General features: G+C 51.1%; 1 protein-coding gene across 1 annotated transcript in view; it reads left to right on the forward strand.

The window, feature by feature from the left end:
* Positions 1 to 700: 700 nt before the first annotated feature.
* COL17A1 (collagen type XVII alpha 1 chain) overlaps positions 701 to 20,321 on the forward strand; it is a 51,750-nt gene continuing 32,129 nt past the window's right edge. The window contains exons 1-18 of the mRNA XM_061556688.1: positions 701 to 853; positions 3,016 to 3,132; positions 3,871 to 3,939; positions 5,633 to 5,704; positions 9,877 to 9,954; positions 11,603 to 11,641; positions 12,075 to 12,299; positions 12,910 to 13,113; positions 13,584 to 13,631; positions 14,400 to 14,426; positions 15,265 to 15,312; positions 16,491 to 16,703; positions 16,973 to 17,215; positions 18,135 to 18,206; positions 18,877 to 18,942; positions 19,428 to 19,514; positions 19,913 to 19,981; positions 20,261 to 20,299. Of these exons, the coding sequence (XP_061412672.1) occupies positions 3,108 to 3,132; positions 3,871 to 3,939; positions 5,633 to 5,704; positions 9,877 to 9,954; positions 11,603 to 11,641; positions 12,075 to 12,299; positions 12,910 to 13,113; positions 13,584 to 13,631; positions 14,400 to 14,426; positions 15,265 to 15,312; positions 16,491 to 16,703; positions 16,973 to 17,215; positions 18,135 to 18,206; positions 18,877 to 18,942; positions 19,428 to 19,514; positions 19,913 to 19,981; positions 20,261 to 20,299 (1,624 nt within the window). The 5' untranslated portion in view covers positions 701 to 853; positions 3,016 to 3,107. The remainder of the gene's footprint in view (positions 854 to 3,015; positions 3,133 to 3,870; positions 3,940 to 5,632; positions 5,705 to 9,876; positions 9,955 to 11,602; positions 11,642 to 12,074; positions 12,300 to 12,909; positions 13,114 to 13,583; positions 13,632 to 14,399; positions 14,427 to 15,264; positions 15,313 to 16,490; positions 16,704 to 16,972; positions 17,216 to 18,134; positions 18,207 to 18,876; positions 18,943 to 19,427; positions 19,515 to 19,912; positions 19,982 to 20,260; positions 20,300 to 20,321) is intronic.

The following is a 20,321-nucleotide window of genomic DNA, read 5'->3' on the forward strand; positions in this document are numbered from 1 at the left end:
AGCCCCACCCCTCCCACCCCCCACCCAGCCCCACCCAGCCCCACCCAGCCCCTCCCCACCCAGCCCCTCCCCACCCTCCTCACCCAGCCCTTCCCCACCCTCCCCACCCGGCCCCACCCTCCCCACCCAGCCCCTCCCCACCCTCCCCACCCAGCCCCTCCCTGCACGACGGACGGACGGACACAATAATCCCATGTTGGCTGGTGTAACCAGGAGGTTCCTACCAGTATTAATGTTCCAGAGTACGTTAATTGGAATCAACGGCACTTATTTAAATTAAACAGAGTAAACTGGAAATCCGGAAACATCTTGGAAATGAAATTCATCCTGCTCTCTTACATTCTCACCTGGTTCAAGAATGGTTTGTTTTTATGTTGCTGGCATTGACAGGAATTGTGATCAAGTCAATAGCGGTAATATTTGTCCCAAAGCGATATATGTCCTCACTGAAACTTGGCCTCTTTAAAAAAACAACAACCAAAGAACAGACTCTACGTGTTTGGCTCCGTCGTTGCCACGCGAACCGATTTTAAACAAAAACAGCATCTCCATCAAACGCGGTGGGAAGGTCACCGAGGTTTTTGAGCCCAATTCCAGAGAAGAGACCTGCCACTCCCTTTCCCACCCGTCCACTCACAGCCACCCACAGCCACCCCCGGCCCACGCCACCCCCATTAACCCCAGCCCAGCCCAACGGCAACTTCACATCTCCCCTCGGTGCGCACACACAAATTCAAACTCGCCACACACACAAGTCCTTATTTGTGCACTTTCCCTTTTCCGGTGAGAGGGGGTGTACCACCTGTACCTCCGCCCCTCGTGCCTGCCCGGGCAGCTCCTGCGGAAAGCTCAGGTGCGTACCTGTGGCTGCCCCCCCCCCTCGCCCCCCACCACACACCTGTGCAACACGCGTGCATTCCTCCGCGCTGACTGTACGACCGCGTCGATCGCACGAAGTCTTAAGTACGGGGTCGGTTTGCTCCGAGCTGCCAGAACACGCGTTGCGCGACGGGCAAGTGCGACGGAGATTTCGTGAGTAGAGATTGAGAGAGGGGGTGGTGGAGTGTAGTGGGGGGGTAGACCCCCTGGTACCCCGTGTGTGTGACGGGATTGATCGCTGGGTCCGGGTTGCGTAAGGTCTCTCGCTCGGTTCGCTGCCCGTGTGTGTGGACACTTTATTGCAGGTTCGGTCTTTGTCTCTTTTTTTAAATGCCCATCGGCTCTAACGTGGGGGGATTTTAATCCAGCATAAAATGGACTCGATTAGAGGAGTGCACTTTGGACAACTGTTGCATGTGTCTCAAATCTGTCGTGTTAACATTTAAAGAATTTTCAATGTTTATTTACTATTATTTGTGCGTTTAAAGATATTTGTTGAAACGTTTTTCCACGAAAATTCTTCGTGAATTCATACGGTTGCATTATTGTGCTGTTTGGGTTAAGAAGCCAATAGAGAAATTGTGAAATATCTTGATGAGAGTTTTGATTTATAATTATTTTTTTTTATTTGACATGTCCAGTGTCAAAGAATGTCGAATGTTATCCCGTTAAGTTTTTATTTATGTATATATGATAATACTTACAAGAAAGGGTCACTTTTCAGAAATTACATTGTTTTAGCTGCGCTTATGCAGCATACACAAAGTACTAAATCCTAAATTGATATTTTTACAGTTAATAAATGGATGCAAAAAATTGAGCAATTGTTCTTCATCGTGTGTAAATGTAATGAGTGGTATTCACTACATTCGTCTGGGCAGATTGAATTGTAGAGTTGAATCCTTGCCATCTTAAACTCTGCTATGCTGCGTGCATGAACCATCGATAGATTGTTGTGGCCACATTCCCGTGGATCTTATCCAGTTTACTGCATACATGCAAGTATGTATGTTGAACTTCTTTCGCACCGTACATAGCCATGCATGAACCAACCGTGCTAATACGTGCTCGCATGTGCCGAGTAGCGAACATTTCTATAACAAGTCTTTACCTTCATCAGGCTTGTACCGACGCAACTATATTGGACAACATTGTATCGTAGTTATTAATTTCGTGTATGTTGTGAGCGTAGTTAATATTGCTATTATCAGCTTTGATTGTATTTCGTTTGGAATGTGTTCATATTTGTGAATCTAGTTTTTTTTGCGCAACGCTTTGAGACTCGGGTAAGAAAGGTGCTTTACAAATATATATAAACAATATTATTCTTAATATTATTAATTCGTTTCTGTTAAAATCGCACGACTGTGTTTGACTGACCGGGTCACTGCGCACGCCGTGTTTATTTGCTTTTACATCAACGCAAACGGCTCTCGCTGTTGCCGAGTGGCAGACGCATCCGTTGAACTAAAATCGCGTGTTCCATCTGCATGCACGTGGAACTTCCTTCGCACCGTACGTAGCCGAACCGTGCTAATCTGACGCGCTGGGGAAGGACAACAAACTGCGAACACGCAAATCTGTTCTGAAGGAATGCGTTTTCAATCTAGATTTAAAAGGCCATAGCTCCGGCGGCTTCCTAATATCGGAATGCAGAGACGTTCCAGACGGCCGCAGAAGCGCATCTGAAAGCGTCGTGACGCAGTGGCCGTCTTTGTTCGATGGCCAGCCGCAAGTCGCCGCTTGCGAAGATGATCGGAGTTTGCGTGATCTTCTTATGCCTTCGGCAGTACTCAACTCAACCCAATTAGTCTCTATGGTCAAGGACATGGTACTATCTCCTGATGATATCCTCGTCAGTTTTGACGTAGTATCTCTGTTCACCAAAGTTCCAGTGCCTGACACCCTAACAATAATTGAGGACTTGGTCCAACATGGATTGAATCCACCTGATGACGGAGACTTGTGTTGCCTCCGAAACGTCGTAATTTTTATTTTATTTTTATTAATTTTAATTTCATTTTTTACCTACGTGACTTTACCGAAAGAACTAAGAGTATGAATCCTTGCAGTCACGAAAGCTTCAAATCTAGAATGACCTACCTCTGCTTGCTTACTTTACGTCCTTTTTTTCAGATCTTGCGATTGCCTTAATCTGCTGGGAGTCGCACGAAGCAAGGGAGAGTTGTTCTGACAGCAGCAAGCGAGAGGCCGATCGCTGCGCGGACATGGCAGATCTGGAAAGAGTTTTAGGTACGGCATGGCGAGCGAGGGCGTGGGGAACAGACTTCGTTTGACAACACTCCTTCGTCCGATGTTAACGTGACATTTTATTGAGGGACTGCTGCTGTGTGGTGTTATCCTGGTGTGGCCTGGGACTGTGTTGTTGCTGTTGCTTTGTTTGCTGCCTTGCCCGAGCTTGATAAATCGGACTTGTAGAATTAATGTATTTTTATTTAGTTACTTACAGTCCTTAGCTTTTTTTCTCTCTCTCTCTCTTTTGCACTCCTATCGTTTTTTTTTTGCATCGTTTGCTGTTGTAACTTGCCGACGCTCCCATACTGGACATCTGTCAAAAAGAGCTTCATAGCTCATCGGATTCCTTCTTGCAGGCTAAATAAAAATTCTTATTCGGACCCTTCACTCACGCGCTGCTCACTGCGGATTTGTGAATTCGGTCGCTGGATTCGGTGCGTCGCTGCCCTAAACCACCGAGCCGCCGATTCTCCACCCCGTAAAAATAAAAAAGATACCGTCGACAATTCAGCGAAATGCAGGAAGCGCAAACTCTAACGCAACCGACCGCATGTCGCAGACACGGTGCTTCCGTGTAACTTACAACGTGAAATGTGACAACGCTCGGGACAAAATCAGGTTGCGCAAATTCAAATTTGTCTTAAATAAAAAAAATCACGTGTTGCATTATACAGCTGTTTGGCTCTTTGTTGGTATAATACTGACAGGATAACGTGTTGTCACTTTGCCCAACAGAATCATTGCTGAATCCAAGCCCAGTCAAGACCGACCACACCATAGACCTGGGCTATGGCTCCGGTGAAGGTAACACGCTCAACACTTTACCGTTCACACATTGATAAACACGCGAGCAGGCACGTCAACGCTCGTCAATTGGACGACAACACATTGACATAGATAGATAGAGAACCGCAGAGCTTGGGGAACGGGAAGAGGGGAGTGGCATTTGGCACCGGCTCATCGTATGGCTACGACTGCTGCCTTCCCCGCAATGTCCGTGGTTCCTCCGCGCGCCTCTGCACTTTTTAAAATCCACATTGAAAACTCATTCCGTGAGGAGGGCTTTTTGTGTTCATAGTTTGCTGTCCTTCCTCCGGCACTTCCGATTAGCACTGTTGGCTACGTACGGTGTGAAGGAAGTTCAACGTGGATACATCCTCGATTTCTCTCTCTCCGCGAGAGTGAACGGACATTGTGCGGTGGTGCAGTATTACAAGTGCACGTTGTTGTTGTTATTGCGACTCGCCATTATTATTTTGCACTTACTTCCCTGAGTTGGGTGGTGGGTGCGGGGATGTGTGTTGTTATTCACAACTTTGTGTGCGACGCCCAGAGATGCTGTCGAACCATGTACGCGACACTTGGCGTGACTTAAGCAAACATCGCTTCCACTAAAGCCGACTGATCTGTGCGCTCGCTTATTAAGCACCCCGGTGTAAACTCGGTTGTCGCTTGTCTGGGATACGTGCACTACCCGGCAAGGTTTAAATCCCGGAACGATTGTTCCGGGATGTAAATCGTGGCACGCCACTCACCAACATCCCATCTCCGGTGGTGGTGGATCACCACACAGATGAGCTGTGGAACTCTCTTCCCCATGGGCGTCGGGAAGGTGCCACACCCTCCCTCGCCAGGATAAGGCAGTACTAGACGCGGGCGAGATTCGCGATTTCAGATGCGCTTCTGCGGCCGTCTGGAACGCTCTTCCTTCCGAAATTAGGAAGCCACTGGAGCGATGCACTTTTAAATCTAGATTTAAAACTCATTTCTTTAGAACTGCTTGTTGTTGTGTTTAGTTTGGTGTCCTTTTCCCGCACCTCCAATTGGCACGATTGGCTACGTATGGTGCGAAAGAAGTTCAACATGCAGTACATACAGTACATATTTTTGACATCTGTACGGGGATAGAGTGTTGCCCCCTTGCGTGCACGTGGATTTTTTCCGGGTGCTCCGGTTTCCTTCCGCTTGTATACTAAACACTCACCATGACTTGCCTGAAAACATCTTGAAATTAAAAACCCAATGGAGCAGCCAGACCCTCCTGACAACGTGCCCTACAACTGAGCGTGACTTTCGCGGACAATCAAGTGGAGTAAACCTCACCCACCTTTAAATGTGTCCTCCATTGTACCCGACATTTATTTAAAAAAACAAAAACAAACTTGTTCACGTGGGAAACAAGCATTGTAGGATTGTTGTGGACAACCCGTTCCTTTGTCCTCGAGTGATCACCTCCGATTCCTAGGAAGTCGAGAGCATTTTGAAGTTGCCCCTCGGAAAACGTTGAGCGGCGACTGAAACCTCGCCGTGTCCCACCGCTCTTCTTAATCCCCGTGGTCACCTGCGTTCGGCACTACATCAAGCAACAACGATGGCCAACAAAGTTCGGGATCTCGCGTTGTTATCATGGATGCGGCGTCGATGATGTTACCCTCGTGTTACCCTCGCGTAACCCCCTCCCCCTCCCTCCCCATGTGCTCTCTCGTCCTTAACGCAGGCGACTTGTCTCAGCTGCCCCAGCAGAAGACCGTCATTAAAAAGATGACTTACACCAGCCAGTCGGGAGGCGGTGAGTCCACGCGCTTTATTTGCACAGGGCACGTACGTATCAAATACGGAGGGGACCCGCGAGCCGCCCCTTGCCCCCCGAGCGTGGCTCATTCTCACGGCCGCGCCGTCGCCCCGCGTCACGACGCTGCCGGGAACTTCGCCCGTGCAGTAGCCTGGGGTTGAACACGGGTGGCGAGATGCCAACTGCCTCGACTGGTATGCAGGACGTGGCGGGTTCGATCCCGACGCTGACGCCTGCTGTGTGTTTGGAGTTTGCGGTGTTTCTCTCTCTCTCTGCCCGTGGTCACGTGGATTTTTCTCCGGGTCCTCCGGTTTTGCCCTCCACGTTTTGAATCAACGTCACGCGTTTGGAGAATTTAGCTGCGATAAATTTCCACGTGAAAAGCGACTTCGTTAAGCTATCATTTGTGGGCAGGTCGTTTTTGAAAAAGAGCTATGTAGCTCAGTGGGCCTTCGATGGTAAAATACAAATTATTTGGTTCAGTTTTAGCTCTATTGATTTCTTTTTAAAATCTTAGTTGCTGGACGTGGGCCCGGTGGGCTGTAACACAGAGTAGTTGGCAACCTAGAGCATTGTTTAGGGTACAGCAGACAGCAGATCAAGAACGATTGCCTTTTTCTTGCATTGAGCAAGGTTGCAGGACCTGCCGCTAGAGGGGACGTTGACCGATGGTCAGGAATAACGGAGCGTGTCTGTCGAGGGATTGAACTCGGCCGAGGAGACGGGCAATTAAATCAGCTCGTGTGCGAGTGCTTAGTGGACGATGACATCGCAGGACTGAGAGGGATGGGCGATGGCTTGGGGAGGGTTACATCGATGGTCGGCGGTGATGATGATGACGATGGCAGGTGTGCTCCAAAGCCATGAAATCAGAGCACGGATGCAAGTAGAGCCGATAAGAGCGTGTTTCTCTAATTGAGCGAGGTTCTAGGAGAACAATCGTAGGGGAAAATGGACGATGGGAGGGAGTTCCAAGTCGAGCAGAGCGGGCGGTTTGGAGGAGGAAGTGAAATGATTTGTTTCGTGATGTGGTGGAGGCCCCCGGCTGGATGAGACGTGAAGGTCAACCCGGTAGAGTGAAGCCTTGGCGTGACTGATGAGCACGGTTGGCTATGTATGGTGTGAAAGAAGTTCAACATACATACATACCTCCAATTAGCACGGTTGGCTACGTACGGTGTGAAAGAAGTTCAACATACATACATCCAATTAGCACGGTTGGCTACGTACGGTGTGAAAGAAGTTCAACATACATACATATGACTGGAGATATCAAGGTGTGAAGTTCACGAGAATAATGACCATGGTAGTTACGATAAAAGTGTAACCAAATCTGAACTGGTCACATGAGTTGTACTTTGGGGTTCGTGGAACCAAAGCCTCCTGTGAACACGTGTAATGGGTGGGTGGGGGTAATTGATGTCTTCTGTTTACCGAAGAAAGCGTCACTGAGTTTCAGGAGTTTTTTTTTTCAGGAGGGACCTGTGTTGAGATGTTTGGCCAATTCCGTTCGTCAACGTTTGGCATGTGGGACATTTTTACAGAGAAAATCCACGCCTTGCGCGGGGATCACAGTCAAAGCTACACACAAGGTCGCTTCGAGAATCCATTGCTGTTCCGTACTCTCCAGGCCCTCTGGCCGCCCGGCGGGTTTGGGAGTTTCACAAATATCCATGTCCGTTGAACACGTAGGCTTTCGCGACCAATATTATCCATAATAATAAAATGAAAAAGTGTAATATTGCGTCAATATAAATATGTCGTTAACCCACCAATCACCTGAGCAAGGTTTTGTTGTGGGAGAACAAAACGTGGCAATGAGTTAACTACGTCCACGTGATTCGCCAACCCACGCCTCCAACGCGACGGGTTTGCATACCTGTCAACCCACACGGTTTACCACTTATTCTTGTACAGCAGGGAATATTGCGTTTTTAGATCCATACGACGTACAGCCGTTTCAATCGGGGCACATTTTTTTTGTCTATTTGTTTGTGTTTTTCCCTTGTGATGGGACTTTGTAGGATGAACGTTGAGATTTATATGGGCACGGGGTGACCAATAAGGTTTGTAATGAGGTAGGGTACTGATAAGGGGGTGACAGGTATATGGGTTTGCGAACCCCCCAAGTCGGGACCACCTGGGCGAGGAAACCCTCGCCTTGTGAAACGCGTTCTGAAATGGGGGGGGGGGGGGCTCACTAAATTTGTGGGAGTCCACCATGGCTGTCGAACTCGCGTTCGGTTGTTCTCATGCGTGAAAAATAAGTCTCGCGTTGGAACGGGAAGCCTCCAGCGACGACGGGGCTGCCAAGTGATGGCGGAAACAAACAATTGTGTTAGGTGTTCGTAATTTGTATCCAATAATAAGTCACATTTGTTGGGCGGCAAAACTGTTTAAGGTCATAGTTCTCTGTACGTCCTTTAACCAACTGCTGTCACGAGCAGAGTTGGTACAAAGAGTGAGCTGAAGTGTTTGTAAAATTATCGTTATTTCAGAGATATCCAATCTAAGCCAGTCGGCCATTAGTTAATAACTTGGTAAGAGATAATTGAAGGCACAATTTTAATGTTTTTTTTTTAAACAGAGACCCGTGTCTAAAGAAAGAGGACCGTTGCTGAAAATGTTAGCATTTAATTTGTCCGATCTCATCAGATCTCCGAAGCTAAGCAGGCCTGAGCCTGGATACCTCTTGGAGAGGGCAACTCCCGTTAACGAAACAAGTGCCGCAGGCCGCAGGGATGCTTCGTGGTGGACAGCAGGGTGTAGCACAACAGCAACTTTAAATTGTACTGTACTTCTTAGCTCCTACGGCTATGTCCCCCGCCACCCGCCTTCACAAACCCACACTGACCATCGTGGTGCAGCACGGTCAAATATCCCTCGTGGCCCGCACGGCAAAGGCAGGCCCTCATCCAGCAGCGGATTGACACAAGAGTGACGTACACTCATTGGGCGCTATACACACACACACGTATATATAAAACATCAATATTTTTTAAATCATAACTATTATCTTAAATGGCGACGCTGGTATAAACTATGTTCGGAATGTGTTTAAACATCATTGCTGCCAGTTGCACCGCGGGGCTGTTTCCCTTAGAAGCAGTCATGCCCAGCGCCGGATTATCCTCGTAGAAAAAGTAGCTACACATGCTACGGGCCCCGCGCTAAACGCTTTCAAGCTATCAATTCCGGTTCAGTGATTCTGCACTTGCTCCATTACTATAGTTCTATACTGCCTTCAAGTTTTATCAACAACTGGGTGTTTAAGGTTAGCGATTTGTCTTATTATCTGGCTGTATAGCAAATGAAAAAATCCAATTACTTTACTATATAAGTAAAACATTTGTTTTAATTTTTACGTGTTTTTTTAAGTTTAGGGCCCCTATATAACATATACTACAGGCCCCACACTAGCTTAGTCCAGCACCGCTCCTACCCCCACTTCACGCGCGGCAATGCTTGTGCTCACACCCGCGTGTTAGGGGTGGTGGTAGTGACGGACGAATATTTTCACACTTACTAAAGTCGGGCAACGGTAACAACAACAAAACATTTGTCGCAATTTTTTTTCTCTTTCTAACACTCGACGATTTGACACACACACACAAAAAAACAACCCCGCGTACGCTGCCATAGCTACTCGCATCAGACCTCGTGATGGTTTTTTGTTTAACACCACAGTTAAGATTGTCAGGAACAGTTCATCGCACGTTAAACTCCACGTGCCCTAAGCGTACAAGTACGGCCCTCCCCCTTTTGCTCATCCACTGCTGGATGAGGGCCTCGACGAGCCGTGCGCGTCCCACCCGGTTGTTATTTGACCGTACTTCACCGCGCTGGTTCGTAGTGTGGTGGCTTAGTGAAAGTGGGCAGCGTGGACGTGGCTTACAAGCACAGCACAACATTGGATTATTCTGCGCCATGCTGCCCACCATGGTCGCCGCTGCAGCCTGTAGCATCTCTGTTTGGCATCGGCCATGGCAAACGCAAAGTGCCATCCATGCTCGGGCCCCTGCGCATCGTGAAACGAGAGCAGTCGCATCCCTTGCCAGTGGGGCAGTACTTTCGGGGCTACCCTCGCAGGTGGATTCCATCGCCGTCCATCATCGTGGCGTTGTGCGATTTATTTTTCTCACCCCACCCTCCCCCCCGCTCTTCCGCAGGCCTCCACGGCGATTTTCCAATGGGGTTCCAGGCGACCGGACCCCAAATGCACGGCGGGCCGAGCCACACGCGCGACGGTGAGTTTCAGCGGCTTACGCGCGTTCCAAATTCAACAAAGATCCCCACCAGCCCCAGCCCACCCCCCACCGCCATCCCGTATAGCCTTCACAGACTGTTGGGGCAAGTAACGTTTTTTTAGCGAGCGCCCTTGAAGATCACGAGCCAACAAAGAACAGACAGATGGCGAGTGTATTTATGAGCGGCTGAGGGGCTCATTGAGATGACGGGTCTCTTTGTCAAAGGACACCTGGGTTAGAGAAGCAGGCACAGCACTACACTGCAATGGGGTGTTGTATCACAAAGATGGAGAGAGATGGCGACGGCTTGGGAAGGCATTCATCCAGCAGTGGATATATCGTGGCTGAAAATGAAAGCATCACTTTTAACCTTTTGAGTTACTGTGTGAGTTAAATAAAGATGCTCTCCCACATAGCAACTCGATTTAGTTTTGTATTCATCCAGCAGTGGATTGATCATGACCGATGACGATGATGACGAGGGTTATATGTAAAAGTGACGTCAAATAAACTTTTAATTTTAAGTTAATTAACCACTTGTAAGATGGGTAAAAAAATAACACAATTCCAGTACGACTATCTGCACCGAAGAGATGAATCAGAAATAAACTTAAAAACAAATTTATTTGCACTTGAATTTTCTGACCATGAGACCGCCGAGCTTACTGTGGAACAACACAGCGGGATCTGTGTGTGCCCCGTGGATTGTTTATCAATAACTCCAGGTGCGGCGAGGTGACGTGAGATGAAGAACGCACGTAAAATCCCAGGTTTTCACGTGGTCCCAATTATCCGCAACTTGCACAAGTGGCAAATAAGATACGGGGCAGATCGCATTGTCCCTGGCCTGGACTCGAGTTTCACTCGTTCTATATAAACCCGCTCTCCAATGATGCTACGAATCGTTGACTTGTACTGCTCGCGGTTCGAATCCAGCGGCTGCCCTGGTTAATACTGCGGCGGTGTGTAAACGGCCATGCTCGTAAGCGCCGTCGGCTTCACAGTGGTCGGCAAAGGTGTAACGATACCTCGTGACGTCGTTCGCAAAAAGAGACAGGTTCCGAATTGACAGAAATTCGGACATGACACTGCAAAATGACTCCCATGGGATTCCACGCACAACAGAAATCCTTGCCCCCTACCGGCAGGCTAAAGCAAACGAGGCTCATCCTGCTCTCTTGAGTTCTCACCTGGTTGATAAAAAATATATTAGGCTTAATATATGATAGACTTACACGTGCATTAAGTAATGCATTTGTGCGAATCGATTGTTTTAAATGAATTTTGTTCTGCAGGTAATGGTATATCACTTGATCCATTCGGACGCTGGAGAGCGCTACATAAATTAAAGGGGGGGCGGGTGGTGGAATAATTCAATAAATTGTGCCATCTGTGAGAAGATTATGCGATAAAAACGATCAAAAGTGGACTGTAAAATGTGATAATGAAGCTATCTTGCAAATGAAGAGTAATATATTTTCAACACAGCTTTGCATGTACGTACGTTGAACCGTTTTCGCACCGTATGTCCTGGACACGCCTCCGTTTGTTTTGTATGAAAAACGCAAACGTGCATTTCATTATTGACAATACATCACTGACTTTGGCATGCGAATCTAATGCATTGTGATGGCTCTCCTTTTTGCAGGTGACTTCAGCAGCACCAGTCTGGCCTCGCTGCCCCCACGTAAGCGTGACGTTCGTTGGGATCTACAATTCACATTTGTGGCTCAGTGTTGGTGACATGCCCTGCAATTGTGTGCTCATAGTTTTCGCTAGAGCAAAGGGAAATGGTGTGATAAACCGACCCTTCAATTCCCACAAGAACCAGGAATACCCATCAGCCCAAGGCCATTGCTAGATACGACCTGGGGTGACATATACTACCAGTGTCCACCAATGGGTAATGTCCACCATAAGCGCACTTGCTGTCCGGTCTACAGGCACAAACTTCCGCACGTACCTGTTCAAGTCCCCGAATCGTTGGCTTTTTTTGTTGCTTGCGCGGTAATACATCCACGGACGCACACGTAAATATAAATAGAGCGTGCGTGCGTGCGAGCGAGATGAGAAAAGTCCACCAACGCCGCGCGCCGCCTCTCGCGTTGTTTCTCCCGCAGGGTCCGGCGGCGTCGGCGGCTCCGCGCATCGCAAGGTGTCCACGTCGAGCAGCATGGAGCGGCGCCTGGGGCCCTCGCGTGTGCCCGCCATGCCCGGCACGCCGCTCCACTCGCACAACGTGCCGCTCCACTCGCTGAACGTGCCGCTCAGCCCCGGCGCGCACTCCTACCAGGTCGGCCCCAGCCAGACCACGGCGTGGGGAGGAGGAGGAGGAGGTGGAGGAGGTGGGTGGCACGACGATGAGGAGGGGCGAGGCCTAGCCGGGGCTGCTCCGTTTTTTTCTTCTTTGTTTGGGCGCCACGGGTGGCGAGATGTGTACTGCCTCGCCTGGTGTGCTGGAGGTCGAGGGTTCGATACCGACCCTGACGATGCCGCCTGTGTATTTGGAGTTTGCGGTGTTTCTCTCCCCGCGGCCGCGTGGATTTTTCTCCGGGTTTTGCCTCCACATTTAGGACCAATGTGCATTTGGAGTATTTGGCTGCTAGAAATGTCCACATGTTTGAAATGCCTTCATCGTTTTAAATGCCGTTATCTGCACCAGAACCACAGAATATTCTGGCATTCCTCGTTTACCTCATGGTAAGCAGGCACTGCAGTATGTGAATCCTTGCCTGGTATGTCGGAGGTCGCGGTGTTCGAAGTCAACCCTGACGCCTGTATATCTGGAGTTTGCATTTTCTTTCTCGCCGCGGTCGCGTGGATTTTTGTCCGGCTCCTCCGGTTTTTCCCTCTACATTTAGCATCTTCACCACTTGAGCACCCACACAACCCTCGCCTCATCTCTCTCTCTCTCCATCCGCCGACCCGTCCTCGCTGCCACCCCCGCGTCCGCAGGCGCCCGCCCGCCCGGCATGACGGTCATCACCACCACGGAGACGCTGCGCGCGCGCTCCCCTGCCGCCCCCCGCGGCCGCTCTCCCACCAGGGGCCCGAACGGCGGCACCACCATGACCAGCACCACCACCGTCACCAGCAACTCCACGACAGCAGAGCGCCGCTTCGGCTCACCGGGGGCCACCGCGTTCGACTTCAGCAGCGGTGAGGGTCGTCGCGTGGGGTCGTGTGGGGTCACGGCGGGGGTCACGCGGGGTCACGTGAGCTCGTGACTCCGCGTGACGGAGGAGTGAAGGGTCGCACAGACCGCGACGGGTCATGGCGAGTGGAACATCTCACTTTGTGTGTAACTATTGTCATGATTATTATTGCGCAACTTACTGTTGACAAATACGGGGACTTTTGACGTCTCGAAAAAAACACCGACAAATTTCCCCAAGGGAGCTGATACACAAAGAGAACGTCCTGGGGAGGTGGCAGCGCTAGACGCGTGCGATGTTTCGAGATGGCAGGTTTGAGCCTTGGTAATGCTGTGCGGTAGTTTTGTGCGTGCTGTCTTCAAGCCCCCAGCCACTCGTGCTGTTGGCTCCCTGCCCCAGTTCCAATCCAGACTCAAGACCGACCTTTTTCCCCTCTACCCCCGACTGATTTTTCGACGCGCTGTTTCTTTGCAGACACCTCCAGTCGCCCATCATCTCCAGAGCCAGCTCGAAAAAATCTTGGTACGAACTTCTTACTTTACAAACGACAAGCCTAAATAGATCTCGGTTCGGTAGTTGTTGTTGTGTATTCTTAGCTTGAGGTGAGCACAGGTGGAGTGACAGACGGCAGTTTGGTTTTTGTGCTAGTGTGTGAGCGTGGTTTACAGCTACTGCTCATGGGGAGTGGTAGCGCAGCGCTACAAACCCGACGACCCCAGTTCGATTCCTGCTCACAGTCAACACCAGTGACGATTATCTGAACTGGACTTGGCCCTCCCTTAGGTCGACTCAGCCTCAAATGAGTACCTGGTGCGGCGTGTTAACATCGCCACTGGGCAGACAACGGCGGCCGGGCGTGGTGCTGGCCACCCACCCCCTCGTGTGCCGTGCCGGCCTTCATAGGTGCTCGCTAACAGCACTGGCCCCAACATCCTGCTAAGGCTGCATGGGGGATCTTTGCCTTGTGGTTGTGCAGCTCGCCGCGATGGTGCCCTCATTCAGCTCAGAGCGCACACATCACACTGCGCGTGCGGGAATCGGTTACGTGTACGCGGCGTGTGAACATCACGCGCTGACGTGCCCCCGAGGGTGACGGCCCGCGCGGCGCCAGACACGCGAGCTTCTCGCCTACCGAGCGGCTGCAGTTGTGCGCTCACGGAGAGCACTTAGCGGACAGCGCGTGGCTGAGAATAAGGGGGACGAGCCTCAATATTTGTGCGCGCGGTTTTGTTGACGCTGCGCCCCACACACCGTCGTCCTCACCTCGCCGCGCGTGCCTTTGTGTTGCAGAGACGCGCGGGCGCAGCCAGTCTCGAGGTGAGGCGCACCGCGGTGAACGGACACCCACCTGGGTTTGATTGTTATGGGTTGCCGTCGGTCGTCTCAACAGGGCTACGTCGATTCAAACGGGCGGCGGCGGGGGGGGGGGACCTACGGCCCCCCACTAGCCACACACGACCTCACGGCTTCACTTTGCTCAAGCCCCAGGGCACTACATGAGGCTCACCGCTCCTGTGCCTCCCGCGAACGTCATTTTGGTCATCGCTGCGGGCGTCTCAGCCGCACTAATCGGGTGCTGGAGGGGGAATGGTTTTCGAACCTGGCAAAAAAAAACAACGCGCGTATGATTTTCAGCACGCCCGTTTGCGGTCATAGAGGGGCCTGGGCTGTGTGCGTTCATGTGTGGCTCGCCAACGGGGATTGAAAGTCCTACTTGTATGTATGTGTGTTGAACTTCTTTTGCACCATACGTAGCCAGCCGTGCTAATCGGAGGTGCGGGGGAAGGACAACAAACTCAACACACAAAAAATGAGTTCAAAAGGAATGAGTTTTCAATCTGGATTTAAAAGTGCAGAGGCACGCTTGGGTAACACAGCTCATGCGTGGAAGGGAGCAGCAGCCACACGATGAGTCAGTGCCAACTCCACCCCCTTCCCCAAGCTCTGCGGTCCTCTATATATATTAAGGTCTTATCATCAATTTGTTATGTATGTCGAACTTCTTTCGGACCATACGTAGCCACCCGTGCTAATGGGAGGTGTGGGGGGGCGACAACAAACTAACACAAAAATTGGCCATCGGTAAGGAAAAGGTTTCCCAACCATGATTTGAAGGTTGCACTAACAGCGTGACCCCACTGCCTTCTCTCAACAGAGAGCCAGATCCGCCAAAGGCTGCAGAGTACTTCACCGTCACCCAGATGTGAGTTGCTCACCACACTCATGCATCGCCTGGCCAACGCTGTTCCATATTCTAAACTAGACTTTTTTTATTTTACCAGGTTAGTACCACTGAGCGATATAGCTCTTTTTCAGAAGTGACCTGGCTATCACTAATGATAACTCAGCGAAGTGGCTTATCACGTGGATATTTACAGCAGCCAAATACCCTAAAATTCTAAATGTGGAGGGAAAAACCGGAGGACCCGGGAGAAAATTATATGCGACCACGGACAGAGAGACACGCAAACTCCAAATACAGAGCCGGCGTTAGGGTCGGGATCAAACCCACACCCTCCTGTATACCAGGCGAGGTAGTTAACATCTCCTAGCCACCGTGATGATGATGATGAGAGAGAGAGAGACACCACAAACTCCAAATATACAGCAGGTGTCAGGGTCGGGATCAAACCCACACCCTTCTGTATACCAGGCGAGGTAGTTAACATCTCACAACCACCGTGATGATGATGATGAGAGAGAGAGAAAGACACCGCAAACTACAAATATACAGCAGGTGTCAGGGTCGGGATCAAACCCACGCCCTCCTGTATACCAGGCGAGGTAGTTAACATCTCACAGCCACCGTGATGATGATAGAGAGAGAGACAACGCAAACTCCAAATATACAGCAGGTGTCAGGGTCGGGATCAAACCCACACCCTCCTGTACACCAGGCGAGGTAGTTAACATCTCACAGCCACCGTGATGATGATAGAGAGAGAGACAACGCAAACTCCAAATATACAGCAGGTGTCAGGGTCGGGATCAAACCCACACCCTCCTGTACACCAGGCGAGGTAGTTAACATCTCACAGCCACCGTGATGATGATAGAGAGAGAGACAACGCAAACTCCAAATATACAGCAGGTGTCAGGGTCGGGATCAAACCCACACCCTCCTGTACACCAGGCGAGGTAGTTAACATCTCACAGCCACCGTGATGATGATGATGAGAGAGAGAGACACCGCAAACTCCAAATATACAGCAGGTGTCAGGGTCGGGATCAAACCCACGCCCTCCTGTACACCAGGCGAGGTAGTTCGCATCTCACAGCCACCGTGGCACACACGTCAGACGAAAAAAACTCCGGACCCTCGGTCAAAAACTCCCCCCCGCCTCCCACCGGCCCTACCCCCTCCCCCCCCCCCGCCCCCAGGGACCGAGCTGGACGACGTTAAGCGCCTGGTGAAGGGCACCCGCTCGGCCAGCGTGAGCCCCACGCGCGGCCGCTCGGTCTCCCGGAGCGCGATGGGGACGCTGCCCATCCCGCGCAAGCCCAGCCTGGAGCGCAAGCCCAGCGTCGAGGGCAGGAGCGGCTACCGCTCGGACGACGAGACCTGGGTCAAGATCGACAACAGCGTCAAACCAGGTGGTTTCACGATTGCTCTCTCAACGGCCACTCCTAAGGATAAGGGGACACGGTGGTGAGATGTTGAAAACCCCGCCTGGTATACAGGAGGTCGTGGGATCGATCCCCACCCTCACTGACACCTGCTGTATATTTGGAGTCGTTCTCTCTCCCTCTCTCTACGAGAGCGACGAGCGAACGCGGCGGTGGCGGCGTCACAAGTCGACGTCGTTATTGTGACCCCCTCCACGACGATACGCTGACCCTGCCGTCCGCCGTCCTCCCCGCAGTGGTGCTGCCCCACTACGACGTGGACCTCCGCCTGCGCTCCGCTCAGGACCTCTCCTACTTCCCGCCCGAGCCGCTGCGCCACGTCGACCCCAAGCTGTCGGCGTTCGCCCTGCAGGCGACGCTGCCCGGCGGCGCGCCCATGATGCCCGCGCACTCGTCCACGTCGCGCTCCATCGCCTCCTACGCCGTGACCACACAGCAGCGCCAGCCCGCGCAGCCGCCCACCTACAACACCGTCGACCGTACGGCTCGCTCGCTCGTTCACTCGCTCGTTCATTCGTTCACTCGCTCGTTCGTTCGTTCGCTCTCGCGCCGCTTAGCGGCTCGCGCGCTCTCTCGCTCCAGCGCAGGGGTCGGCAACCAAAATAATAATAAAAAGAGGCAGTTTTTAAAATAGAATTCTGTAAAAAAACCCTCTATATTTCAAGAGCTCTTCTTAAACGACGTCACATCGCCAGAGAGCCGCGTGCGGATCCGGAGCCGCAGGTCGCCGGCCCCCGCTCTAGCGGAACGGCCTCCGCGAGAGGAACATCGAGAGAGCCCCCCCCCCCCCCCCGTTCTATTCTCGCGAATGATGGCAGCCAATGCCGAGTTCTGCTGCTGCTGCTGCTGCTCGCCGCGACGAGAGGGGCTTCAGCAGAGAGAGTTTGTGTCGTTTGCCGTTCCTCCGTTGAAGGAGTGTAGACTACAGCGCTTTATCGGACTGTCTAGTCTTGCCGCGGCGGATCACCTGCCGCGTGTTTGCGTGTTCGCTTAATCGCAACGAACGCCGTCATCTGGGGCGAAATCGACGCCGTTAATTCGAATCCAGATACGATCGGTAGAGGCCCCCCGTCGGAGGGTTTCTCGGCAAATGGGTTCTCTACTCCTGTGTGGGCAGCCTGAGGGTTATCCCCTCATACGCGCGGACGTTCTCCGGGTAGTCGGGTTCCCACCTACGCGCAAAGAAATTTTTTTTCTTTTTTTACCATTGTTGTTGTCTTTGTGGTCAGCACATTTTTTGTCGCCAAATGTAAAAAGCAAAAATGCAATCGGCTCGCGTACAACTCACCGCGCATGAGCCCTTCTCACTTTCTTCGCTTTCCAATTGCGACTATTATTCGGCCTCGCTTGCGACGTCGCTCACGACGGGTGCGCGCGTTGTTGTTACTGTCACCGCAGTGAACGCCTTCAGCGAGGATTACTCCGCTCAGAAGCACAGCACGTTCGCCGAGCGGCCGAAGGCGGCCAGCGGTAAACAAACACGAACGCGGCTTTAATCGACGGCCACGAAACACCTCATCACTGCGAGCGACAATACCTTCCGTTTGGAACTCCCTTCTCCCCCGCCGTGCGAGCTGTCGACTACTCACCCCCGCTCAAGTTTATTGTTTCTTACCTCTGCGTTTCTAAAATGTATTCATCCCCCTGTTTCTGTACCGCGGCTTGACACGCAGTCACATTTAGACGCCGTTTGATGCCACGCCGCATGCTAACTCGTGAAGCGAGAAGCATGTGCGTGATTACAGCAGTGGCGTTTTAATCCGTCTTTAGTATGGCGGGCCGTGGTGGATTTGCACGTGGCCCATAGCCCGGCAGTGTGGAGCTGGCGAGGGTTGGTGAATCACCGCACAGGTGGTGTGAAATTCCCTTCACGTTTGTGTCGAGGAGGTTCCATACCCTGGCTCACCACGAGAAGGCAGTACAGCAAGTGGGCTCGTTGCCGTCTGCTTACATCTCTCCGGGGATAGAGTGTTGCTCCCTCGCGTGCGTGGGTTTTCTCCAGTTGCTCCAGTTTCCACATTAGTTGGCTTAAAAAAATTGAATGCAGGACCCTTCTGAAAAGGAGTCCTACTACTCAGTATGCTTCTCTTGGATAAAAAAAAACTAAGTTACTTGTTATTATTGTTCCTGTGTCCGCTAGGATCTGTAAATACTCGCGTTGAAAACATCGCCATCAAGAAACAGAGTTCTGACACTGCTTCCGGTGGTGAGTGCTCGCGTATCTGCAATATAACATTAAACATTTCAGCTCGGCTATCGTCATCATTTTAAATGGTAGAGGCAAATTTATATTTCTCGTAACATGTGCCTTTGGAGGACGATTGCTAAATCTCTCATTGTGTACGGATTTTCTTTTACTGTTTCTGATCGCATTAAAGTACGTCACATTTCTCCAGGTACTCTGCTTTCTTCCCACATAGAGCCAAACGCTCTTGAACGCTATCGGCCAAACATGCCAGTGCAGGACCCTCCTGAAATGGAGTCTTGAGACTCAGCGAGGCTCCTACATAAAAGAAAGGACTCGCGTTAATAAGATCTCTTTTTTTTCCTCTAGAAATGGGCAAATAAACCCGAACGCAGAATTTCCACCGTGGTTGCTCCGATGATTAATGCGGTTGTCTGCGAGCCGTGTGCTTATTCCGCGAGCTGTTCGTGTCATTGCGTTGCTGCTCTGCTTTATCGTCATCACAGCCGCAACTAAACTCTACGGCGAGGATGAAAGCGCCAACAGCTCCGACGTAAAGATTCTGACTTCCAGCGGCCACGGAGCAAGGAAAGGTAACGGGCGCAAGTCACGGGCACGCGACGGGTTCAACATCCGCGAAGTCGACTTTGTAACCATGAGGCCGGTCGTGTGTCACGACCTGTAAACCCAGCGAGCCGGAACGGTCCGGAACGCTGAGTTATCTTGGCACGTGCCACATCTCCACCTTGCCTTATTTTGTCCACGTGATTGTGCATCAGCTGTTTATAGGATTATCGGAGTGTAGGGTGTACGATAATAATAATAATATATGATTATTGCAGACAGGAGCGCCTTATACTGTGGTTGTAGTGCCTTACTCCGACAATCTTTATTCTGAACGAGCAAGCCCCAGCAGCATTCCGTGAATATGGAGTGAAAATTTAAGTGGTGCCAGTATCTGATACCCCCTCTGCCGGTGTGCACCTCACAGAGATGTATCTGTCTGAAGAGCCTCCCAAGAAGGACGTCTTGGTCATCCAATCTTCCAGGGACAAATCTGGTAAATTACGAGGGTTTATTTATTTTACCTCTGCATTTTTTGCCCCATGTGTGTTATATCCACCCGTTGCGTCGTCATTTCGCAACTGCGATTGATCCAGCGGTGATGATTTCACATTCCCGACGGCGACCGCTTCCGTCCGCGCAGTCGCGTTTCATTCAGCGGCATCTGCGCTATTTTCTTGCTCTGTATCCAAATAAAATGTCAAAATTAAATTTTGTTACGTTCATGAAAAGAAAAGTAAATTGTATTTACTTGTGTGTTTGTTGCCCCTATCAGGCACCCGCACGTATGTGAAGGACAAAGCGACACTCATCGGTACGTCCCATTGCGCTGTCCC

Source organism: Lethenteron reissneri, chromosome 22 (genome assembly GCF_015708825.2).
Source record: "Lethenteron reissneri isolate LAM-NWPU_2019-01 chromosome 22, ASM1570882v1, whole genome shotgun sequence".
NCBI classification, from domain to species: domain Eukaryota; kingdom Metazoa; phylum Chordata; class Hyperoartia; order Petromyzontiformes; family Petromyzontidae; genus Lethenteron; species Lethenteron reissneri.